The sequence below is a fragment of the Carettochelys insculpta genome, chromosome 17 (genome assembly GCF_033958435.1).
Source record: "Carettochelys insculpta isolate YL-2023 chromosome 17, ASM3395843v1, whole genome shotgun sequence".
In the NCBI taxonomy this organism is placed as follows: domain Eukaryota; kingdom Metazoa; phylum Chordata; order Testudines; family Carettochelyidae; genus Carettochelys; species Carettochelys insculpta.
Genome location: NC_134153.1, coordinates 25,978,852 through 26,005,069, shown reverse-complemented (window position 1 = coordinate 26,005,069; position 26,218 = coordinate 25,978,852). Strand labels below are relative to the sequence as shown.

Below are 26,218 nucleotides of genomic sequence, written 5' to 3'. Positions count from 1 at the left end.
AAAACGTGTCACATCCCAGGGAGCTCAGGGCTAGCACTGGCATTAGCAGCTGCTAGCGTTACTGAATGGAACAGAGGAAGGCGCACACGGACTGCTACCAACCAGGCAAACAACAGACCCCTCCATCCCGCAGCAAAAGATCCCGACCTTGCCCTCATCCACACACACTTTTGAAGCCGGAGTGTCATTTCACAGTGTGATATTTTTTACCTAGTATGGATGCAGTTAGGACCAGTACAGAAGCACCTTACAGCGGTGCAGCTAATGTCTCTTTGCTTGTGGGGACGGACACACCAGGATAGCACAGCTGAGTTCTCAGATGGGGCTGGCGGGCGCGTAACTGTGCTGTTGCCGTTCAAGCTGCGTGTGCCTAGTAGCCAGGCTCCAGCGGTGCATTGTCACCCCCAGAAAGGGGGCGTTGGCTAACCCGGGTCAGCACAAGGTAAGTCCTCCCGCCCACGAGGCGGTTTGTAGTTTTCACATGACTTAGCAGATCACATAAAGCCTGTGCTCCCTTGAGTCTTTAGCTTACAGGGCCTCTCTGCAGAGAGCCTGTACCCCGGGCTCGTAATCTGAGTGAAGAACAAGGCTTTCTTGCCAGGGAAGACGAGGCCAGTGAGGAAAATGCCTTCCAGGTTCCATCCAGGGGCAGAATAAACTTTATGATGTACACCACCCACAGAAACACAGGCTGCCGGCTGTGGGTGCTCTGCTAATCAGCTGGCTGGCACCTGAATCTCTCCTGAGAATCAGCCCAAGCACTCAGCTTACAGAGAGCACTGGCTGAGACCACTGCCTGCCACACTGGCCAGCACTGTCTCAGGCCTGGTCTACTCGACAGTGTTACATCAGTGCAAAGCGGTTTACATTGACTTAGCTATGGAAGAGTCTATGCTTACATCTGGCTCATGCTGCTGTAACAGCCCAGCCCTTCTTAACTCCACATAATTATTGCAGGGGCTGGATGCTAACGAATGCCAGGTCAACTTCATTTTGCAGTTTAGACACAGCTTCCTTGTGTATTTCCCAATCTCTCTGCCCCCCTCTGCTGTCTCTTCTCTTACATTTAGACCGCAAGGCCTGTGGGGAAGGGACTGTCTAAGTCTGGGGTGTGTATAGCACCTAGCTCCTGGGGCCCCCCAGTCTAGGGCTGGGGCTCCTTGCTGCTAGAACAAACAAACAAACCTGTACCAAGCCCTGTAGGAATGCAAAATAAGCAAGTCCCTGCCCCGGAGAAACTCTCAGCCTAAGGGGCTGTCCTCATGGCACAATTAACCCAGGGGTTTGCATCGCTGAAGTGTAATGTCAGGTCCTGGCCCTGAACTTATGGTTCATGCTGGCCTTGGAGGTCCCCCAGACCCAGGGGTCAGCCTGGCTGGCTGGAAGAGCTGGCCACAGCTTCTGTTCCAAGTGCTGGGGACAGGCAGTAGAAATACGGAAGCATTGCAGGTACACGAGCCAGTGTGTGGCTCAGTCACTGCATCAGGCAGAGTGAACTGGTGGGTGACCTGTGGTAGGTAGCACGGCCCAGGCAGCTGTGGGAAGCCACTGGAGGACTCTGCTCTCCAGCGGCTCACGCTGCTGAGCGGCGGTGTTAGCAGCACAAGTGCTGGCACTACGCAGGGTCAGCGAGCCTGGGGAAAGGGCACCACTATGCTGCTGTAGGCAGGTGGACAGGTGTAAGGGTAGGGCCACCCCGAGTGAGAAACAAGGTTTGTCCTCGTGGCACATGGCACCTTCCTTACCGCAGTCCTTGTGCAGGAGGAGATGCCTTGGCTTTCATCTGCCCAAAGCCTTTCGCCCTAACGCTGGCGGCGTGACTAGCACCTGGGCTAGAGCCGGAGCAGCTTCTTCGATGGTTTCTGTGTGGCTGCCTCAGGGTACCCCCTCCAGCATGCTGAGACTCGTCACATACACCACATGAATGCTGGGCCTCCTGTGCCCACCTCCAGCAACAGGCTGAGCAGTCCCCGAGTAGTGGGAATTACTGGGGCAGTCCCATCTGCAGTTTAGCTGCAGCAAAGGGCTGGATGTGTACACCTCCGCCTACCTGAGTGCGGGCACCCACTGTGCCAGGGAGGCCAGGCTGCGGTTTAGCTGACCGCATAGCCTCGCTAGTCACATGCCCCATTCCCCACGGCGTGTCTTATGACACGAAGCAGCCAGAGAATCCTTGTTCTGTGGCTCAGCGGGGGAAAAACAACCTGCGTCCTCTAGGGGCTGGTCTGAGCCTGTGGAATGAAGTCCCCTGACAACTAAGGGCCTTCCCCAACTTCACCATTGCCTGCTCCTTTGCAAGGAAGTATAACCCTGGCCAAAAAAGAGCAAGAAGTAGATTAAGGAAGGCAGCCCCGTCGCCTGCCAACCCAAGTCATTCCTCCGCGCACGCCTCACCGTCTGGGAGAGGACAATAGCACGAGCATGTTTCAGAGGTCTGCTCACTGTGCTCCGGGATACTAGAGCGATGAACACAGAACAGAATTCTCCAGCCACCCTACAGACTGGCAGTGCCCGTTCCAAAGCCCAGGGCAGGATAAACATCAAGCACACAGCTCCTCAGGTTTGACTGCCTTACGGCCAACAAACAAAGAACCACCACAGACCTTCCAATTCTCGCCAGCTCAGGCACAGAGTATCCTAAGCAGACAGGCACAGAGGGCGCTTTGCTGGCTTCCCGACAGCTACGTACCTGGGAGGGGGAGAAGGGCAGCGTTTTGACTGGGGTGCTCTTGGGCGTCATGCTGTTACAGGAGTCTATGAAGGAGTAGCTGGTGTTCTCCGCGACGGGCGAGAGCGAGATCTTCCTCTTCTTCTGCCTCTTGAAAACAGAGGGCGGGGTGCCCGAGCTCAGCTCGGAGCGGGGGGAGATGGGGATCAGCTCGCCCCTGCTGCTTTTGCTCAGGTCTGAAATGGTGTGGCCGTCCAGGCGATACTCCGTCACGTGGGGCAGAGGCGCTAGGGGCTTGCTGGGGGCTTGCCTGACTGGGCTGTTGCTGCTGCTGCCGCCAGCGGCTGGATCCTCAGGCAGGTCGAAGTGAGTCAGGTCACACCACCCGTCTGGGTCCTGCTGGACAAGAGAGCTGGTGAGAAACGGCCAAGAACAATCAATCTCCTGAGCCGCCACAGGACGTGACCTCACCCACCGGTGCAAAGGCAGGGCCTAGCACAGGGCTGCAGCGACCCTCGACGGCTGACCACGGTGTGATCTATAAAGACTTGGGCCCAAATCTGTCTTCCAGACCCCCTGAGTCCGTTACACCAGTGCAAATCAGGCAGGCAGCTTTGTACATCCCCTTCGCACTGCTCCGAGCACCTGCACTAGGAGGCTGGAGGCTCAGCCCCCTAGAGTTCCCAGGGCCGGCACTGCACCCCCTGCCACCTGCAGGGACGCTTCACTTACATGCTACGCTGCAGATTTCAACAGGCGCAGCTCTGGCAGCCAACCCCTCACCAATGCAGCCGTAACAGCAAAAGTCCCTAGCACAGCCACAGGTGTGGCAGCAAAGGAAGGTTTTTACCTGGGCAGCTTGTTTCCCTCAGGGGCCTGGGCGGCATAAGCTAAACCGGTATCAGCTGTGTCCATGCTAGCAGCGCTTTGCTGGTGGGCACCCTTCCTGTAGACACTGGCCCCTCTGAGGGCAGCGGCACCCCACACTGCATTGCAAGAGCAGCAAGGCCAAGAGTGAACCCCCCACAACTGACTGGGGCTGGGGCTGCCTTGAGCCTTCACAGAAGTAACAGCCTCAGCAGCACTAGACACTAGGGGTACAGCCACACGGCAGAGATGACACTGCACAGCTGTTGCCAGAGTTTCATACCCCTACCCCATCGCATAGATCGGTGGCCCCCAAACTTTTTACCTCATGCTCCTACTTACCCCTATCCACACCCACTGCGCCACCAAGCTGGGTGGGACTGGGGCCACAGCCACAGCTGGGGACCGGGACAGAGCTTGGACTGGGCTCAGCAGCTAGGGCCCTGCGCATGGAACTGAGTGGCACCCCCTCCCTGCCTGCCCTTGGGAGCTGGCCCCAGCCCCAGTCACACCCTCCTCTCGGGTACCGCTGGTGCAGACGCAGCCAAGGCAGACAGCAGCAACACCCACTCTCGGCAGGGTGGCAGCTACGTCAACAGAGGCCTTTGTCTATTGACCAAGTCCCATTAAAGGTACTGGGAACTGGACACCCAAACTACCCAGCCAGCCTCAACCCAAGCTCCTTCCAAAGAGCCACCCTCTATGCTGCCTCATTTCCCTCTGCTACTCCAGCCCTGCTCCCCACAGCTTTGCCAATGGGCCGGCCTGATTCAGGCCTTCGTTCCTTGCTCCACGCCTTTACAGAGCAAACGCAGCCGAGCCCTAGCCAGTCTAACTCCCCTTGTGAACAGGAAGGTCAGTCAGAGAAGCCAGTGGCCTTGGGAGCTGAACCGGGTCCATTTTAAACACAGATGACCAAGTCTCCCGGTATGTTTAATCTAACCCCTCCGAGACGTGCGTGTGCAGCGGCTGAGAGACTGGCTGCCCAGTCGCCCACGCTCCTGCAGGGAGGTTTATGCTTTGCTGTGTAACTGACTTCAGGCTGAAACAAAAGGAGGCCTACGTTGGCACCTCGGTCCCAGCCCCAAACAAGGGCTGCTGCACAAACCGTATCACCCCAAGGAGCAATCCAGGAGACAGTGGGCCTCTGGGACGCACCTCAGGCACAATTTCCTCCCTGCTCCTGGATGGTGGTGATTTATTGCTGGCCTCTGCCAGGAGGAAGTACCACCCTCTGGGCTGGCTCAGCTACTCTGAATAGCAGGTGTGGAAGAGAGCTACAGGTTCCCCACCCATCACTGCTGCAGCAGTGTGCCCTGCCTCAGTCAGCCTGGGCCTGATCACAGGTAACTCCCCTGCAGGAGAGCAGAGGGATTTGCTGGTGCATGCACAGAGTCCTCTCCTGGGACTGAAAATGTGAGAACCCACAACGCATCGCCACAGAGCCCAAGCCTACGGCCTTTAATAACGCAAGCAGTCCCACTGAAATCAGTTCATTGCTGGGCCACACCCTTCTGCATCTTAGGAGATGAGACATTACTTCACCCTTACTGATTCCATCATGTCCAGGGCTTCTGTAAAGACCGGCACCGAAGTCAGGCTCAAGTAGTTGGCAGTGTCAGCTGCCCATTTATATAGACAGGTGCCATCTGCCGGAGCCTCTTCAGGCACCACATCCTTCGGCACCTCCTCAGCGTTGTCCTTTGCTAGCGTTGCAGTCGTCTGCTCAGAGGGCAGCTCCTGGAAGCCAGTTGTTTCCTCCTCACTGGCTTCTTCCTCCTTTATTTTCAAGGTCTCAGCAGGCCAGCCAGCGTGTGAGTTTTTCTTTGAAAACACAAAACACAAAGCCACATAGCCACATATTAAAAGGATGCCAAGGTTGCAGAATCAAGCTCTCACGGGTAGGGAGTGCCAGGACTGAAGTCCACCATTCCAACTTGTCCTGGGTATGATTTGTAACCGAGTCTTGTCAGCATCCTCTGCAAACTCTATGGCAGAGCCACAGGACCACAACCTACCTCTTTGGCCCCGGTCCACAGAGCCCTGAAAATCTGAGAAGATCCACCTTATATCCATGAGTATCTGCACCTGCAGACATCTGCCGCTCATTTGTACAGATACACAGACACCCACATATCAGGCATTCCCAAACTTTAGAGAACAGGACTTCATGTCCTTTTAATGCAGATTTTTGTATATCATTCCCTAGGTTAATGCAAACAAACCATGCCCCTCCCACCCATACATCAGCACTGGGATTTGCACCCAGCATCTTTAGATACACCTTACAGACCTCTTCTACTCGAGCTCAGAGAAGCAGCCTGTTCCCCTTGATATGCACCAGTGCTATAGAACAGAACACGCACTACTCCAGTGGCTTTCACAACCATTTGCTAGACAAGAGAGGAGTTTTGGGAATCAGGTCTAGAGAGCTAGTGGGGACAGACAACACAGCTAGACATAACTTGGGTACATTCATTCTCAAGGGCAGCGTGGCTGTGCATTAAATGCCTCTGATCTGCACTAGTGGAACAACGACGTGCATCTCACCGCCAACTAAAATGCAAGACCTTCTGCCACAAGGTTTAATCAGGCAGCTGATTTGCTTGGTGCTGTACCTGGTTCCCGGTGCTCTGGGCACTTTGGCTTTCTTCACCTTCCACCTCCACCAGCAAATACAGGGGCTCAGAGTCTTTTGTTTCACTGAGGAAACCACCTGTGTCCACTTTCCGTTTGATGGTAGAGTTCCAATGGTTCTTCACAGCATTGTCAGTCCTGGAGAGAAAAGCCACAATTAACAGCAACCAAAAGCCACCAGATCTAAAATGCAAGCGAGAAGCCACATTTGTTCCCAGGTTTTATTCTCAGCACTCTTCAACACACGTAACTCAACAGCCTAGCTGACTCTTAAGTATTTGCACCAGGCAAGGGCCCTACCTCCCAGGCAGAAGCTTGGCAATCTCAGCCCAGCGGTTCCCCAGAACTTTGTGAGCCTCAAAAATGATTCGGTCCTCCTCCTCCGTCCACGAGGACTTCTTCACCTCGGGGTTCAGGTGGTTGTGCCAACGTTCCCGGCACTGCTTCCCCAGCCTGCCTTTCAGGTACTTCGCTATCAACGTCCATTGCTTTGTGCCGAATTTTTTAACCAATTCAATTACCTTTAAACAAAAGTAAAACGAAGCGAATGAACAGGTGCACTTGTTTTAAGGTTTGCTTCTGCCACCTGCACTATCTTTACAGGGAGCCGTGGATACTGCAGAGAGAAGAGCAGGGTGAGGCTGCACGAGCCCATTGCTCAGACCCATGGGCCGGAGTCTCCGTCATTCTGCACCTGGCATTGTTATTCACGCCAGTGCCACATGTGGCAAACACAGACATTGCATGCTGGTGTGACAACGCCAGGGCAGGGCAGCACGGGCTGTGTAGCAGACACCTTCACAGCACTAACACAGCTGATAAGATTTTAAACTATGTGCCCAGTTCTGATCAGGTGGTCACATGTTAGGAGGCGCTTCGTTCCATCTGCACCATGGGGAGCTTGATTGCACTGACAAACTCCAGCCTCTGACTAGCGCTCTCCCTGGTCCAGCCAGAATAAGGCCTGGTCTGTGCTGACCCGTTGTTGATCTAATCCACGCAACTTCAGCTATACAACCAGTATAGCAAAAGTCAACGTACTCACCGCAGCATCTTGCATGTGGTAACGTCAGGCGGGGGCTGTTCTCCCATTGATGCCGGCTGCTCTTTGTGCTCTGGTTGAGTACAGCATCAATGGGAGAGCGCTTGGTGATTGATTTATCACATCTAAGCGGACGCGACAAATTAACAGCCGGTGGACCGATTGCTGCAGCATCGATCCTCAATGTAGTGGAGACAAGCCCCACACCCACAGCCTGTGACTCATGTGAGTAGATTTAATACTCTGGACCGAGCTATAGGGCTAGCATGGGCAGTTCGAGGTGTGATCACAATTAAATGATGTTAACTTAAAAACCCCCCAGGGACGACACCCATGCTAGCTCCAAGTACCAAGCAATCTTGTTCTTCTGGTCTGCATTCCGCCCTGCCCTCTTGCCACTGCCTGCTCTTTTGATCCTCCTTTAGATTATTTGCACTTTGGGGCAAGGAATCAGTCTTTATTAGCTCTGTGAAGTGCTGCACATGCTGAGAGCACCATACACATAGTTGTAACACAGGCCACTCCCTGTATCTCTCCCCAGAGACTCAGTTGGCTGATTAAGCCACCGAACTGATGAGCTCCCCAGTGAATCCCCATCCCATCCAGCGTTCCTTGGCTGAGAGGCTATTGGTAGATTTTTCTTTCTATAATATCAAGCAAGGAGATTTATAGACATCAGATGACCAAGCCTCTGCCCTTGAGCAGCTGTGATGTAAGAAGGGGCAGAAGGACATGATGAAGCAGGTATGCTTGAGGAAGCAGCTTCATTTGCCCAGTCTGGCAGAGCCAGCAGCAGGAGATGAAGGGAATGTTGTGATAGGTGAAGACGGCAGAGTCTAGGACACATCATGGGGCACAGCCAAAGAGGAAAGCAAAGATGCTAGCAGAAGCAGTGGCGGGCCCTAGCAGGGAGCAAAGTAGCACAAAGAGACCTGGTCACAGCTGTAAGAATGGCAGCAGATTTTCACAATGACATACAGGACAGAGCAAACAGGCAAGCGGCAGGGAAAGGATGAGGCAGCAGTAATCAGTGCAAGGTACGGACAACAGATTAGCAGTGGAGCTGGATAGGGAAGAGTAGATTGGAAGATACTGTGGCAGAAAAAAAATGACACAAGGTGGGAACTGACAAGAACATCCTTTCCTCCCAGTGTTAGCCCCCATGCCCACACCGTGCTGCATCATTGCTCAGTGTGCCCTGGGGAGAGAGGGAATCTTTCAGATGAACCAGTTCCAGGGCATTTAGATCTTTACACGTCAAAGCCAATGCTTATGATGCAGCTCAGAAGCAGACAGTGCCCAGAAGGGTATGGAGCACTGCCTCTCTGGGCCACATATAACAGGACGTCCAGAGTACAAATCCAGCACCTTTCCTGCCCTTCGCACAATGCAGTGAACCCCCTCACCGGGATGCTGCCCCCAAATTACCTTCTGATCCTCTTCTTTGGTCCAAGGTCCTTTAACCAAGTCTGGATTCAATACTCTCAGCCACCGGTACTGGCACTGCTGGTCACTGCGGTTCTGCATCAGGAAGTTAAAAGAGCCCCAAGTTAGAACGAAAGGCACAACTACAAAAACGACACAGAGCAACTGAGGGAACCTCCCATATTGGGCAAGTTGTTTTATTTTCCAGGGATAATTGCTCAGGAAGGGGAACGTGCCAACATTCATCTCATATCAGCAGTCAAGGATGACAACGATGTGACAGCTGCTTGGCAGCATAATTGAAATGAGACTGGCAAGTTCTCCGCCCCATTCCCCATGGAGATAGGGTCCATCTCCCTCTCTCTCTCACACACAGAGGCCCCTATCAGGTGGGCATACAGAACCACCACCAGCCAGAGCCAAATCCCCGATGCCGGTGTGCCTGCTGTCTCTGCCATGCTGAGGCAAGTAACAAGATTACAAACAGCCCCCTTCAGAAAGCAACCTCCAAATGTGCCTGCTGTGTCCTTAGTGGCAGCCCTTCCAGTTCCCAGAGTTTCAGCCACATGCTCCCTGCTCCTCTTTCTCCAGCACAGGGGTGTGCCCATCCCAGGTCATGTTGGTGACTGGTAGCTACTCTGACAGCTGCTGGTCACAGATCATACCCACAAAAGAAGTCCCCCTCTCACAGATCACCTCCTGGCCTGGGAGAGCGAATCAGACTAGTCTAGAATGAGCGGAGACAAGCAGTGGAAGTGGAAAAAGGCTTGAGGTCAGATCCACCCTCCTCACAACCCCTTTCATAAGGGATTCAGTCTGGGGCAAGTCAGAAGGCTCTACCAGCCACCCATCTTCCCCTCTGGCTGTATAGCTGCTGCTAGGCACAAGGCTGCTGCCTCAGCCTGTCATTCCAAGCCACTCTGCTCATCGAAGGGGGCACTAAAGGACACCCCTCTGTGATGCCCTCCTCCTGGTGGCAGCCTGACAGTCAAGATGGAACTAAGGCACATGGTTTTAACAGTGTATGTTATTGACTGCTGGGGCAGCTTGCTGAGGGCCGCAGTGGAGTCTCCGTCGCTGACCATTTTAAAATCAGAATTGGCTGGTTCTTCTAAAAGCTCTGCTCTAGGAATTCTCTAGCCTGGGCGAGGCAGGGAACCAGACCAGATGATCACAGGGGTCTCTTCTAGCCTTGCCATCTATAAATCTGAGAGGAGCAGCAGGCCAGGGAAGAGACACCCAGCAGTGGAGTGTCTGACTACTGAAAGGGCTCCATGCCACATGCTACCCATCTCCATCAGAACGAAAAGGTTGGTGCACAGAACCCAAAAAAGTTTGTAACTCAAGCATATGGGCTATGTGCATCCTGTTGCCATTATGCAGTTAAAATTGGGTCCGTGTCCCAGTGCACCAACCCAGAGACAGGCAACCCTGAGTTCTCGTCCCATTTCAGACGGGTTACTTATTCCCCTGCTGTGCAGGGCGGCTCCAATGGATCGTGATGATTACTAGTGTTAGCAGAGCCCTTCGGAGACTGAGTGAGGCTTCATGGTGCTAAGCACTATACAGACACAAAGCTAGCACACAGCTGCAAAGCCTTGGGGGATAACAAGTGCCAAGTGTCATAACTCACGCCCTCCCACCTGCAGCTCCACTTACAGGAAAATCAAAAGCAGTCAAGTAGTACTTTAAAGACTAGCAAAATAGTTTCTTAGGTGAGCTTTCGTGGGACAGACCCACTTCTTCAGACCAGCTTACAGGAAAATGACTTGCCAGGAACTTCCAGTCGCTCTGTCCATACTGCTTCACTAAGGTCTTCAGAAACTCATCCTGCAAAGAGCAAAGCGGCCAGCTTTCACCCACTCCATGGCACAAACATGCTACTGCACAAGAGATGTGTTACTGTGTATTGTAGCCAGAGAGCGAACGGCTTGAGCCGCTGCTCTGCTAAGGACCTCATGCCATTTATAATCATGGCAACCTCCCACACCCACTCCACTCAAACCTGGCATCACTTCAGCTGCCCATAGCAACATCTAGTAGGCAGTTTTTAAGCAGAGAGGCTGTGGCCCAGGCCCATGCCCTGAAAACAAGTGTTCATCTACTGTAATTAAATTCTGTTTGGCCTACCTATGCTCCAACCTGGTTTGATTCAAATTGCTCAGACAGGGCCAAATTGTGCTCCAGTCAGTGGCTTTTAAGCCCAGTAGAGACACAGGCAAAGAGCTGGTCTGTACTGTTAGATTACAGCCTGGTGGCCCTAGACACGACTCAGACAGGCCTGCATTTTGCTGGGAAGACAGGGTTAACCATATAGTTCCTGCCTCCCCATAGCATGCAGAAGCCCTGTCCTTGTGGCCCAGCACAGTTCCAGGAGAGCTCATTTATTGTAGATGGGCCTGAAAGCTAGGACTTTACAAACCTGGGTAGAACGCTGTTTAGCCTCAGTCACACAGATCAGCCAAAGCCTCGTCTCACTCAGCTGTGTCTCACATGAGGTTAAGAACTATTAGGGCATGTCTACTGTTGCTTCTGAATCCTAAGGCACCAGGAGGGGCTGTTCCTTTACTGTAGGTCAGGGATTCCCAGCTATGGGTTGGGACCCAAACATGGGTCGCAATTAGATTTGTTAAGGGTTGCCAGGAGCTCAGAGCTGCGCCTGGCTCTCAAAGAAGGCACTTGCAGCTCCTTAAGGCTGCCACATTCAGCAGCTCTGGCTATCAATAGAGAAGCAATTATGCATTACACAGACAGCTTCTCCACCTTTGATATTCGTAGCCACCCCAGGCAGGTCACTTAATAGACTCTTGCAGTGAGGAATTTTCACCTCCCCTCCACTCTTGGGTCCTGAATTGTCAAAATGGGCCCTCGCCTGGAAAAGGCTGGGAACTGCTGCTGCAGGTAATCCTGTCTCCAAGGCACAGTAACTAGGTCGACAGAACAATTCTTCTGTCAACCTAGTTGTGTCTCCACTGGGGCAAGGTCACCTTAACTCTGGCACTCAGAATCTGGTCTATGAAGTGCAGCCGAGGCACTAGACTCAGTTGCTTCGCCTACCTCTTCGTGAGTCCACTTGACCTTGCACCTGTTCTCCCGCTGCTCTGGCACATCTGAGTCCGTGTCCTGGCAGTGCAGCTCATCTTGCTCCTCACTACGGAAAACCAAGAGGGTTAGTTTTCTTTTATGAGTGAGGCAGCAGCTGGAACAGACAGCGCAGTGCAGCCTGGAGCTCTGCCTCTGCTCATGGGCCTTTTCACTGTTTAGGCCAAAGGCAGCTGCCTCACCTGAACTACCAAATAATTACTGCACCCGAGTAACTTGGCTTTAAATAAACTAGATGGGTAGGATGACTCAGAAGAAGATATTGTACTACATGAAACTTAACATGCTTTTTAACTGACCAGATTAGAAGTGGGCATGAAGGCCCCAACCCTGAAAACACACATGCACATGGTTAGATTTACTACTACGGACAGTGACTCTTTATTAAAGTGCTTTGAGATCCACTGATGAGAAAGTGCTATGTAAGAGCTACTTACCATTATTATTACTGGATCACAAGGTTGCAGTGAGATGCTTAGGATCAGTGAAATAACAAGGGGCCACTACACCCACAAGCTTAAGAGCTGCAGTTTTTACTGAAGGAGGGAGGAAACAAACTGAACGTCTTATTCTTTCTCAATATTTAGGGAGCAAAAAGCTTTCACCCAGGCACATCATCTCGGACTGAATATGGGTAAATAAAAAGACAAGATATCGGAGAGGCCTGGTCCCTACACATGGAGCAAGATAGAGCTCAATGACCTAGTTAGTGTGGGCTATACCACAGCTTGGCTTGTCTGTATTGTATACTACTGTATTGTCTGCTTCAGAGCAGCATGGCCAGAAGCAAGGCCAGGGCCTCATGGTGCTGGGTGCTGGTCCTACCACCTGACCAGCGACTATCCTTGCCCCAAGGACATATAACCAAACCAGTGCCTTTCACCAGCCCCAAAGTGGCACAATATAAAACACACTGATCCCCTAAGAGCCAAAAACCTTCCCACCACCCAACGGCTGCGCCTCTCCCCCCATCCCCATTTTGTGAGCAGGCCATTTTAAAGCAGCACTTTAAGCCAGACCCCATCGTCTCCCCTTCCCAGCCATGGCGAGTCGGGGATCATTCTGTGCATTACTGCTTGCCCTGTGCGCTGAGCAAGAGCCCCATCGTGGGGAACGGAAATGGAGGGGGTGGATTCTCCCCCCACCCCAAGGAAATCCCAGGGGCAATGGGGTGCAACAAAGCCAGCTGCCCTCCAGAGCGGGCACGCAGCTCGCCCCTTGCACGCCACTCACCAGCGGGTCCTGCGAGCCATCCTGCCCCTTTGTGCAACTACACGCGCCGATGGCGAGCGCCTGGCAGCGACTGGCCCGGGGGATGCCGCATCCCTTGGCTCCGGAGCCGGGCTGGGCCGGGGGGGTGGTGCAGCCCCGGCGCCCGGCCAGGCAGCGCGCGCGACGGGCTGGACGCGGGGGGAAGCTCGCGCCTGCCCGGCTCCAGCCCAGGAGGAACTTTCCTATCTCGCGCCAACTCCACCCCGGGCTCCAGCCGAGCCTGCGCGAGAGCGACGGCAGAGGGAGGCGGGGAGCCGAAAAGAGGCGCGCGCGGGCCGCTTGCAAAACCTCCTTCCTCTTCTCCCCTGCCCCGCCGCGCGCGGTGCAGGGCGGCTGTGCGGTGCGGTGCGGTGCGGTGCAAGCGGGCACAAAGAAATGCATGCACCCAGACAGCGCCGGGGCGTCTGCAGCCTGCAAACCCCTTGCCTTACAACTGCGCCGCAGGAGAGGGGCGCGTCCTTCAGCCGGACCTGAATGCACTTTGCGCGGTAAGGGCCAGGCCTGAAAGCTGACCTATAGAGGCGGATTTCTGCACGCCAGCACAAGGCTCCTGGACTGTAGGGGCTGTCATGGGTCTCCCCCATCAACCCATCCTCTGGCCAGGCTTGTCAGGCCTCCAGGACACGACCTTTACATTCAGTCAGAGTGCTGAAGCGAAATCCATCCAGGATGCCAATCCCACTGAGGTGGATAGGCCACTGAGATTTGGGCTCTGTTCCTATCTAAGTCACTGACTCACTCCCTGACCATGGCCGAGTCACTTAATGCACTGTGCCTCAATTTCTCCATATGTAAAACAAGGATAATGATGTCTATTCACTTTTGTTAAGGGCTTTGAAATCTATGGGTGTGAAGTGCTACATGCATGCTAAATTACAGTTGTTCCAGGGCTGAAGGTGGCCCTTATTGTCTGAGTAAATGAGAAGCAGTCTTCTATACCAGGCAACACAAGATTTTCCCTATTTGTTTAGAGAAATGTTGTAAGGATTAATATTTGCCCAGTGTTTTGAAGATTACAAGTCCCATGGAAAAGCTATTGTTTCTGTTATTACTGTTACAGACATCTTATTTGGGATAGAGGTGGATTTACAGAAGGAAGACAGCTGATTTTATCTTCAGAGGCCTGTGCCTGCAGAGCTGCATTTGCAGTGATGTTTACCTGCATTTTACTGGGCAGCACTGACAAATAAAAGGATAAATAATTGCACTCTTCTGCATACAACATCCTAAGCGTGCCTTGAATGACTGTTTCATGAAAATAGTCACATCTGTTACCACTCCCAACAAAGACAGTCACTGGTGTAAATGTGGGCACATACATGTTTGATTCAGCAAAAGACTTAAGCATGTGCTTAGAGTTAAGGATGTGTTTAAGTGCTTTGCTGCCTCACGCCTCAGTGATCAAACAATGGAATTTCCATTCCAGACTTGCAGTGTGAGGGGTGAATAAGGTTTCAAAGGAGAACCATCACACAGCTGTTACAAAAGCAGACCATCACACCCCATCCTCCTTTGCCACCTCTGAACACATATTCACAACCCATCACCGCAGTCCCCAGCACCTCCAACTAGTCTGCCTAAAAGAGAAAAACTCACAGGGTATGTTAACATTCTTAGGGCCCAGTTAAAATACAAGCCAGAAAAGTCAGAAAAAGAGGCCCCTTGAAATCCCAACAAGCAGAATGAATAACACTTGTCTGTGTTAAAGAGAGAGGTACCTGGAATACCTGGCATGCAGACCACTGGTTTGTTGAAATGGGTACCCAGGATAAAACTGAGGAGAGGATTCACATTCATTACTGGTGTAATTGCACCAGATCCCAAGCTCGGACCATTTTCTGGTGACCTTTCAAGAGCTGGCTGGTCATATGCTGCTACCTCCTCCTCTTTGTTTCTAAGTTGCTATATCACCCTGAAGACAGCTAAAAAACATATCACATACTTTCCCACGTGAACAGCTGTGTATGGGAATGCTATAGGATCACGTGGGGATGCTGCAGCTGGTCTGTACCCTTCCAAAGGAGAGAAGACGAAGTCTGTGTGCCCAGAAATGGGAGAGGAAGTGTTCACAAGATAATCTCCTTACTGAGATGCAGGCTCCCCAATGAAAAAGTTTGAGCAGCCTGGTGCTGCTGTAGGTTTATCTTCTTTGGGAGCACCTACTTTCATAGTCCTAACCATTGCCATTAGATGGCACTATTGCTTCTCACAAAAAGAGGTGTACCAATACTTTTATCTGGTTTAGAGCCATTCCAGCAGCTGTGTGCATGATGGAGTTATTTCTATTTTGGAGCACAGCACTCAAGAGTTCACTACCAACCAGCTCTCACAATGGGTTCTTGTTTCTGAATTAGTGTCTCCCCGAGAACTCTACAACAGCACTAAGGGGACAGGCTAAATACGAAGCCTGCAGAGCTGTCAGGTTATTGCTGCAATTCTGACATAGGATGGCCCCTGCTTACAGGCCTGATCCTCAAGGGACTTATGTTTAACTTTAAGCACCCCAGTAAGTTCAAAGAGTCTATTCACTGAGCTGCATGAAGCTAAGCACATGGGCAGGTCTCTGCGGGACTGAGACGGCACCTCCCATAAAAGCACCTTCAGGTCAGTTGTTGACAGCATCATCACTGACAAGCTGAATATCCCTCTCCTCCCAAATTAGCTTAATAGGAAAAGACAAGGAAAGAGCCTGTCTCTAATTACCAGAGCTACAAAAACAACATTATTGGCTCTGTAGAAGAGGAGCAGGAGGTGGTGGTGAGGATTTCTACAGACACCAGTGGTGAGTAGTTCCTAAGTGACTCTTCTCCCTTTGTTACTTCTAAAAATATTAGTGGGTTGGTTTAGTGAAGCTTCTCCTCAGATAGAGGCAGACAGAGATGAATTACAAGTCTCCAAAAGCTGCCTAGCTGGTCCTGTACCATAACATCATTTGAGTGGATCTGGCCCCTGACCTTTTCTGTTCAAACCTAGTCAATGTCAAAAGCAGACTTAAAAGCAAGCCTGGCTCATGCACCTGCTGCCTTCCTGATACCTTCTGTTTTAGATTGCTTCCCCTCTCCACCACCTTACTGTGTAATGCCCATCTATGTGTATGTGAGTGAGGGACAATACAGAAACTGTCAAAAGGATAACAATGTGACTGTACTGGGGGTGTGTAGTTCCACTGACTTCAGAGACCCTCTGTGAGCACAGCAGTGATATGTTAACCTCTGTGGACTGGGAGAAGATGGGCTATATAATATAATTAGTAGGGGAATGTCTCTAGATGGCCACTTTTACATCTGGCAGATTAGATAATTTATTTTTAGGCACCAGTTGTACGACAGCAACTGTTACTATCAGAAAGTGATTAAGGAGTCTCTGACCTGGGTGCCTTCTTCTAGTGAAGGTAACAGCTAGCTACTATCTTGATGCACTCCTAATTGTGGGGATGAGGGAAATGTCTTATTACAGTTCATCCTACTGTGGCTCTGTTGCTACAACAGTCTCAAAGCTACAAATTCCACACTCTGGTTTAACATTCTTAGTTGACTTCCGACCCTTAGGAATCCAGGGTTTAGTGCTACTATCTCAATAACAGCTTTGACTATGCCGATAGTGCAACATAAAATCACAGGTTGTAAGGCACAAGAAGACCACTGAACTCCGTTAGTTTGATCTTCCACATAACAGACCAGAGAAATCACTCAACTTTTGCATCAAGCCCATAATATCAGAGCTAGACCATCTCTTCTAGAAATGGACCCAGTCTTGATTTAAAGACCATGAGACTCCACCACATCTCTGTGGTACTTAAGTCTTTTTAATTGCAATAAAATCCCAGGTATTAAATCAGCAGCTCCCTTGTGCTAACACAATGCTATGTACAGTTGCTGAGGACAGTTTCACAGAGTGGCAGCCTTAGTGAGGTTTTTGGGTACTATAGGGTAGATCTGGAAAAGCAAGAACTGCTCTCTCCACTCCCCATGATCTGAAAGGAACCTCCACTCCACTGTCCACAGACAGCAGAACAGCTGTAACAGCAGGACTAGGCTACCCAGCTGGAGGCAAGAATAGTAGGGAACAGCACTGAGCTCTTCCTTTAGTGATGTCTCCAAGTCCCCACTGATGGGCAACTCGTGTAACTGCTCTGGTCCATGCACCCAGCTCTCTAAGACCACAAGGAGGGCTTCAGCTTTGCCAGTAAGCTGCTCTGTTACTTGCTGTCAGCATTAACGGGACATGATCACTGAACTTAAGTTTAAAAAAAAAAAAAAAAAATCCACCTTCTGCTACAGAGCCTCTGATACAGTGTGATTTAACGTTGTCATCGTAACCTCTTTAGAAGGGGTATTTCTGCTCCCCTGTTCAAGGAACTCCTTGGTAATGGAGATGTGCATAACAGCACACTAATAAAACAAAGCAATGTCAGGGGAAGGGAAAGAGTCCCTGGTTAGCATAGCAGGAGGAAGCTGGGTGTTCTTGTACCAATGGTACTATACACGCACTTCCAGACAAACATGAACTTAAAACTGATATGGTCCCTCAAGAGACAGTAGCCACAAAACTTACATACTCAAAGGAAAAGCCCTTACTGGGAATGCCTGGTCTAGCCTTGGAAGTCTAGAGTGGTAGGAGAAGAGCTACAAATGCTTCAGTTCAAGGATAACCAGGTAGCAAGCAGCCCCAGTACTGTGTCAGAATCTACCCTACCCAACAAAGTACAACAAACTGGTAAATGGGCTCTAGTAGGGAAGGAACATCCCATTTAATTAGTAAAGTGGCTAAATGCTAGGATTAATGGGTTCACTAAGTAATGGGTGGGGGGACAATGGCTGGGGAGGTTAACTACCCTGCTGCCCATCCCCTTCCTGGGCTGCCACAGATGGGAGCTACTCTGGCCTAGCTGGAGTGTCCCTGCCCATGGCAGCCATTAGGCTGGGGTAACAACCTGCCTGTGACTCTTTTTGGGTGTGGGGGCATTGCAGCCCCTACCAGCTAACAGTAAATAGTAAACCTAATCTGAGGTGCTCCGGTTAACTACTAACATCCCTAGTCTCTAGCATTGATCCAAAAGGACAAAGTGAGTTCTTACCCCCTCTCCTTAGTCTGATGCCACCTGTCCCACCATTGTTACAAGAGGACTCAAGCCATTCAAAGTCATCCTGTAAAGGAATCAAAGCACTCACAGTTCCAGGGGTGAAAAGCATTGAGTATGAATGAGATTTGCTACCTATGGTTCGTTGATGCTCCTGACCCTAATGCCACAAATTCCAGGACAGTGGTGTCACTTGTGAGGTGGGCAAAAAGTGAACAAGCTTCCAACCCTTAATAATTCTATCTAAACAGTACCGTAAATGTACAAATGCTAACTTAATCCAGCCTATTGACACCCTGCAATGAGTCTTGCTCCCATATTGCAGATGAGGCTTAACTCGCTCATTCAAACTCATTACTGGAGTCAGAGAGCCAAGCCCCCCTGGCTTGAACTTACCTACCTGATGTCCTCCCTCTGCTAGTGCTGCAATGGGCTGTTCTAAAACTAAATGCTGGTTGGAAATATGAATGAGGCAGGTGAGTTTATAACAACCTAATGTAAGCTCAGGGCAGGGGTCAGCAAAACAAGCAAGAAGAACCATTTTTCTTAAATTCAATAAACTCAATTCAAGAGCCGCAATGCATGTGAATGAGATGGTCCTTAATGTCAAACTGTACTTTCTGTAACCCCTACCTTAAGAAAAGCGCGCACAAAGACTTCTAACAGCTCCTGCAGGACATTCACAAACTTCTTACATGTTCTATGTCCTCACACTTTACATGTGTTTGTACCACATCTTCCTGACTTTCACTCCTGATTTATTTTAACTATGCCAGTTTTACTTCATATTTAACTTTTTTCTTAAAATGCATGTGGTCCCTTCACAGCCAGAATATCACAAGCTTCCTTTTCCTCTTCAAAGTCAAGGCTTTATTAGCAACACAGATACAGTATCATATCCCATAATGAACTGTGCATATTAAAGGGGAGTTATTCAATGTTTTGAGATCATTGTTTGCTATTTAGATAGGAGTTCAATGGGCTTCTATATGTTCACTAGTTATCAAACAATCAGGAGGATTTTTTACTTTGCAATTATAGCATTGGGAGCCACAAAGAAGTTGTTAGAGCTGGAGGCTGCAGACCAGCTCAAGTGCGAGGCAGGCGTGTTTAAACATGGGTGAGAACTACTTTAAGGCCTGGTGTATACCAGCATTCTACTGCTATAGGCATGTCTGGCTTTCTAAGCCGTGTAGTTACATTATAAACCATAGTGTGACAGTACCTATATTAATATAAAGGTGCCTGCTACTGATGTAGCTTATTCTGCTTCCTGAACCAGAAACAGGACTACTAGTGTCAAGTCTCAGGCACATCTGTGCCCATACTGTGGAGCGGTTGCTTTAATTCTACATGGGTATAGTGAAAGTCATCACTGCCTCCAGGCTAGGGAAGCCCATAGTTAGGACTCTGGAAAGGGAGCCCAGCAACGAATAATTTGTGTACCCTCTCTCAAAGATTCCTTTACTCACAAGGTGTGTCTGGGTGCAGCAGAACTTTGCAAGACTGACTGACCTTGGAGATGCTGTGATGTCTTCCACCCAGAGGAGTAGTGCCAACCTTGTGACATTAAAGGATATCTTGGAACGTGGGTTTGTTGCAAGTGCCTCCAGTTGCACCAACTTTTCTTCAGGCAGCAGCTACTACCTGGAGACTGACAGTACCTCTAAACCAGATGCCTGGGATGGCATCCTTGACTTGAACACAACAAAAGGCAGTTCTCAGCTTGCCCTCAAATGGCCAGAGTGTCTGAGCAGCTGTGTGAAGGGTGACCTGAACTGTTGGATCCATGGCCCTTGTGACAGTCTTGCTTCCTTCTGCAAGACACCCAGCGTTCCAGTCACCTTTGACTTGTCAGGTATGGCTTCTGAACCCAACAGCCGAGCCACCTCCATAGTTGAAATATTTTGTGATGCCAAGTTCTCCACACCATACAAAGAAGAAACACACCCCAAATCAGTGGAGAACTTACTCTCTAAGAGCTCTGAGATGGCTTCCTCTGACCTGAGAAGTCAGCTACCTCCACCCCTATGGGAGATCTCTGAGATACAAGCCCCTCTGGACAATACTCTTTCCCTGGATGCAAGTGCAGAAGATCTAGGTTCACTAGGCTCTCTGAAACCCAATAACACCCCCCTAGAGAAATCTGCCTTTGCTATTGCTGAAGGATGGCCTGGTACAGCTACCAACAGGCATTGTGCTCCTGACTTCAGATATCTTAGTTATGATACCCAGGGCAATGAACTAGAGCCCTTACCTGTTGCTCACTGTATCAAACCATCTGAGTTTGCTATAGCCTCTCTAGTGACAGAGTGGCCAGCCAAATAGGCCACAAATCCAAGAACTGCTCAAATAACAGGAAAGGAGTGAGCTTAGCTCAGTGGTTTATAGCCAAAACCATCACATTAAGCACTGAACTCTCAGGTACTGCATGCACTCTTCATTGTAGTGCAAACACACCTGGTGCATGGGGCTGGGTATGTGCTGCAAAAGAGGCTGGTATACAAAGCCTGACTGCAGCTGGGGGTGCTCATCTGAGTTCAGTAAACTAGCTCCCCTCATGGCAAACCTCTTGTCTATTAAATTGCTTCAGATGCAAATGGTGGGGATTCATTTGGGGTGAGGATCTGGGGCTATGAGCACAAACACCTTTTCCCCTCCACCTTTGGAAGAGCTTCCCCCCCATCCCCAAAAATCTAGCGTGTACACATAAGAGGCAAGTCTGAGTGGAGGAAGCTATTCTGAATCCCTAGGTATTGACTACTGGCACTTTAAAACTCAACAATGTTAACTTGATGACTCTAGTTCCACAGTACTGAACTTGATTTGTGACCTTTCTACTGACCAGACTGCCTTGTAAAACTCTCCTGTTTTAACTGTAGTGTGCAAATAAAGAGATGAACTCCCTCCTGTGCATTTATTAATTACTACAGATCAGCAGACATGCCTCAAGGTTCTGAGATCCTCTGCTCAGGGACTGCACTGCTGTCATTCTCCTTTGGACCAGCGGCAGGGGCACATTCTGACTGGTAATGCCCACTGGGAAAAGCAACCAGTTGCTAAACACACAGGCACGTTTATTCTGCACCTGACTCCATACCAGGCAAAAGTCTTAAATAAAATGTGATCTGGAATACCTGAGGATTTTGTAGCATGAAATAACCAGTCAATTGGCTGCTCTAACACCTACTACAAATATACTGGCAGGATGGATTAAGTGCACGTTCAGGGAGTAGCACTATACCCAGGCTCACAGAACGGAGCATACAAAGCAAACTGAAAGGATGCACCTACTCCTCTCTACAAGGGATACCAACAGGGGGATAAACCTAAATTGGTAATTATGGGTGATTAATTGTAGCTGGATAGTAACAGAGGAAGCCATGCTAGTCTATACACTAGCGAAACAAAAAGCAGTCAAGGAGCACTTCAAAGTAGCACTTTTAATTTTGCTAGTCTTTAAAGTGCTACTTGACTGCTTTTTGTTTTAATTGTAGCTGGAATGTCCTAACGAGACAATACTTGAAAGTGTTTGTTTCAGGTGAAGAGAGCACCACAGATCAAGAAAGCTGTGGAGAAATTAGAGGGTCCAGAAAAGAGCAACAAGAACGATTAAAGGTCTAGAGAACGTGACCTATGAAGAAAGGCTGAGAACTGGGCTTGCTTAGCTTGAAAGAGAAGATTGACGGGCAACATGATAGTGGTTTTCAGGTATCCAAAAGGGTGTCATAAGGAGGAGGGAGAAAACGTGTTCTTCTTGGCCTCTGAGGATAGAACAAGAGGCAATAGACTTAAACTGCAGCAAGGGAGGTTTAGGTTGGACATTAGGAAAAAGTTCCTGACTGTCAGGGTGGCCAAACAGTGGAATAAGCTGCCAAGGGAGGTTGTGGAATCTCCATCACTGGAGACTTCTAAGAACTGGTTAGATATATGTCTATCGGGATGGTTTAGACAGTACTTGGTCCTGCCCAGGGCTGGACTCGATGGCCTCTCAAGGTCCCTTCCAGTCCTGGTATTCTATGACTTTGAACACAGCCTAGCCTAACTGGCTGATAGGCAGTGGAGAGTGGATCTAAACAGATGAAGGGATTTGAGTTTCTCTTACCCTCACTGTTACAATGCTTAATTTTTTAGCTGCCTAGAAAATGGAGATCTAGAAAGCTAAGTTGGCCTTTCAGCTCCTCACACAATAAGGAGTGACAGATATCTAAGAACGAGCCACAAATATCCACGCTCTAGGTGTAGAGCTGCCTGTGAACTAGTTCCTGGGACAGGCCGAAGACTAAGCATGTCCTTCTGTCAGAAATACATAGGTACAAGTGGGACTAGCTGCCTGGTATTGCCTAGAAAGCGGCTTGTGGAAACTGACTCCTTATCTCCTTGCCCTTCACAAGAGCTAGAGGAGACAGTGATACCCACCTTGAGACCTAGTTTGCTAGAGAGAGCACTGGGGGCCAATTGTGTGTCTGTGTGAGCTCAATAGAGAATCCCCCTATCGGATATCCTCATGCAGGATTACCTCTCTCACAGGAGAGTTTTCACTGTGCATTTAAAAGATGAGGCCTGGAGCAGGTGCCTGAACCAGTGGGCGACAGGAAGTCTCTCTGGCCCAAGGACTCATCTGATGTAGATGACTAGTTTAAGATAGAACAATGAGTGCTTGAGCTTAGCTAAAAAGTCAAAGGTGGGGGGCACAGGAACCACCTCCTTCAGATAAAGGCTAGTTTGCCTTGAGGGGGCCAGATCATGTAGGTTTGCTCATAGGGATCCTGCATGCAACTTAGGTGGCCAAATGCCTCTTTCCTTCCCCTGTCCCAGTTTATGAATTCTTCTGATAGAAGGTAGGCAGCCAAATGACTGGAGAAGTAGCTCCCAATGAGGTATATGTAGCATGGGGTGTATGCAGAGGTCTGCTGGGGGGATATATCAACTCATCTAGAGAGTTAGCTTGCTGTAAAACCAGCCACATAAAAACTCTAGTAAAGTCAGTACAAATGCAAATGTGATAGCGACAATGTATTGTTTATACGGATCTGTATAACTAAAAACAAGCAGTCCATTGGCATCTTAAAGACTAAAATATATTGAGTCCTGAGCCCCAGAAAGATGCCCCAGGACTGCTTGCTATTTTTGAAATTACAGACTAACATGACTGCTCCTGAAACTTGTTGCTCTATATACTGTGCACTGTAATTTGAGTAACTGGCATATAAATATTGCAACTGCATAGTGAAAATTAAGTAACTTTTCAGTAAGTGGTCTGGGAAACCCTTTTGTAAGCAAATAGTTTAAGTGAGCTGAGACTTGGGTATATACAAGACATCAGATTGCTGAAAAGGGTGCAGTAGTCTAGTAAAATTGAAAACCATGTGCTCAGACAGACATGAAAAGATTCCGTTAATTTGTACCCTGAAAAGTAGAGGCTGAATAGGTTTAGGTGCCTACTGCAGTTACTAGGAGTTCTGTGGCACTAAAACTGTTATTTAAGTATTCAGGTATCTTGATAGATCTGAGCCTAAATTAAGCTCCACATCCTTTGAACTTGCATTACGCCAATACTGACCTAATTTTTTTTTTTTAAAAAGAAATTAATAAAACACTTCAAAGTCCCTGAAGCTACAGGGAGGAGGAACACTGCAGAGCATTCCCTTATAACAGCTGGGATGCAGGAGCAGATTTAAAACTGGGAATTCCTTTAGTCCCCTTCAAAGGACTGTGAACCCATTACCCCTTGAAACAGGTATTTCTTTATTCATGTCAACCTTGCGACACATCATATGCTGAATTTCAGCTAGAATTTTGCCTATTACTTCATGGCCATACTTGGCTAATTCCATTAATCCTACAGCAGTTTAGGACAGAAGGTAAAGCACCCTCTGGCCCCTGACTTAGGAGTCGTAGATGGCCAACCTGTAAGCATCTGGCCTATGCTGTGTGAGATGAACTGATGGAATAACTTCACTTGACAAAAGGGGGGGAGTGAATGCTGTTGTGCAACAGTTTTTGCCCTAGATGCTTGAAACAAGAACCAGAAGGGTTCCAAATAATTCTTGTTCAGGGGGATTGTAGTGGCAGTCTCACTTTGATTGCTCTATATCACTGAGTGAAACTGTTGCCCTCTGGCTGCGTCTACACGTGCACGCTACTTCGAAGTAGCGGCAGTAACTTCGAAATAGCGCCCGTCACGTCTACACGTGTTGGGCGCTATTTCGAAGTTGAAATCGACGTTAGGCGGCGAGACGTCGAAGTCGCTAACCCCATGAGCGGATGGGAATAGCGCCCTACTTCGACGTTCAACATCGAAGTAGGGACGTGTAGACGATCCGCGTCCCGCAACATCGAAATAGCGGGGTCCTCCATGGCGGCCATCAGCTGGGGGGTTGAGAGATACTCTCTCTCCAGCCCTTGCGGGGCTCTGTGGTCACCGTGGGCAGCAGCCCTTAGCCCAGGGCTTCTGGCTGCTGCTGCTGCAGCTGGGGGTCCGTGCTGCATATACAGGGTCTGCAACTAGTTGTTGGCTCTGTGTATCTTGCACTGTTTAATGAAAGTGTGTCTGGGAGGGGCCCTTTAAGGGAGCGACTTGTTGTTGAGTCCGCCCCGTGACCCTGTCTGCAGCTGTGCCTGGCTCCCTTATTTCGATGTGTGCTACTTTGGCGTGTAGACGTTCCCTCGCTGTGCCTATTTCGATGTTGGGCTGAGCAACGTCGAAGTTGAACATCGACGTTGCCAGCCCTGGAGGACGTGTAGACGTTATTCATCGAAATAGCCTATTTCGATGTTGCAACATCGAAATAAGCTATTTCGAAGTTGGGTGCACGTGTAGACGTAGCCTCTGAAAGCTGTAACGCTGGCAGGAAAAATACATCTCTTCTAAAGCTCAGTCATGCTGAAGTAATCTCTCCTGGGTTAATTTTAAGGCAGAACTTAAGATCCTTCTCCTGTAAGGGTCATTTACAAGTCTTATTTTGGCCTTGCAGCATTTCCCTGTTACTTAATTCCACAATAACAAGCAGTCCTGTAGCCTCTTAGAGGCTAACAAATGTATTAGTTTGTTTGGGAGGGGGGAGAAACCTCCTCACCACTGCCCACCAGTGTGTTGTGTCCTTCAGCTTTTGTCCAAAGAGAGGCTGCATCTAGAGCTGCCCTGTGCATTAAGTTTGCACCTCACCACATGCAAGCAGGATGCAGCCCACTGTGATGACTCTGGAGCTGCATGTGGTCCTTGGCATGCTGTGGTTGAGGGGAGGTCATTCATTTAAACTAGGCAGGGGCAAATATGGAAGAATGACTACCCCAAATGCGGCAAGCCCTGAATTACTATTGGATACGCTGAGCTAGCCTGGCCCATCTTTAGTGTAGGACTAAAGCATCCTGGGAAACTAAGACATTTACACAAAGAAACAAGATAGCTGGCCTCCCGGAAGAGGATTACCCCTCCTAGGGATTCAAAGCAGGGGTAAAACTGAGCTGGGGCTGCAGGGGTGGTTAAGTGAAGCAGCCCCGACCTCTGCTCGGTGGTTAAGTGAGCATCCCCAGCCTCCGCAGTGCAGGGCTGCCTCCAGGTACAGGCGAGTGGGAGAGGGGCTGGGAGCTGGCAAGAGAAGAGGCACTAGGAAATCCTGCTTTACGCAATGCTGCGAGAGAACTGCTCCCGGGGGCCGCGGCCAGGGCGCCGGCGCTGGTTAATGGGTGGGAAGCGCGTTTGCACCAATCCCTGCCGCCGTACGGCTGCAAGGCGGGGGGAGGAGAAGGAGGTTATTTCTGCCCCGCTGAACTGAGCCACCATTCCGCTGAGGCGGACGCCAGCGGCAGCCGGGGGGCACGTGGCGGGGCTGCAGGCAGCGCCGCCCTGGGAGCGCACGTGCGCCATGCGGCCCCCTCCCCGGGAAGGGCCCCGGTCTCCGTCCTGCCCCAGCCGCGCCGCTCGCCTGCGCTGGGGAGGAGCCTGTGCGGGTGGGAGGGTAGAAAAACGCCGTTACCTCAGCAGTGCCCCTCGGAAAGCGTCAGTGGCGGCGCACAGCAGGCGGGCGGCCATGCCCGGCCCGGCATCCTGCAGACGGGCGTCCCCTTAGACCAGGCGCCCCTCGCGGCCGGAGCTCAGCCCGTGCAGGGCTGCAGATGCGGA

At 50.2% G+C, this 26,218-nt stretch overlaps 1 protein-coding gene across 4 annotated transcripts in view; it reads right to left on the bottom strand.

Annotated features, from left to right (window-relative positions):
- MYBL2 (MYB proto-oncogene like 2) overlaps positions 1-26,218 on the bottom strand; it is a 37,196-nt gene extending 10,978 nt beyond the window's left edge. Inside the window, exons 1-8 of one of the 4 annotated variants that reach the window (XM_075011996.1) lie at positions 26,073-26,218; positions 11,697-11,790; positions 10,398-10,469; positions 8,643-8,735; positions 6,473-6,693; positions 6,154-6,310; positions 5,081-5,359; positions 2,690-3,064 (exon numbers count right to left, since the gene is read on the bottom strand). In XM_075011996.1, coding sequence (XP_074868097.1) covers positions 2,690-3,064; positions 5,081-5,359; positions 6,154-6,310; positions 6,473-6,693; positions 8,643-8,735; positions 10,398-10,469; positions 11,697-11,790; positions 26,073-26,128 — 1,347 coding nt within the window. In that variant the 5' untranslated portion in view covers positions 26,129-26,218. Of the gene's footprint in view, positions 1-2,689; positions 3,068-5,080; positions 5,360-6,153; positions 6,311-6,472; positions 6,694-8,642; positions 8,736-10,397; positions 10,470-11,696; positions 11,791-26,072 lie in introns of all 4 variants that reach the window. The other 3 variants (XM_075011997.1, XM_075011998.1, XM_075011999.1) reach the window with 3 other exon arrangements.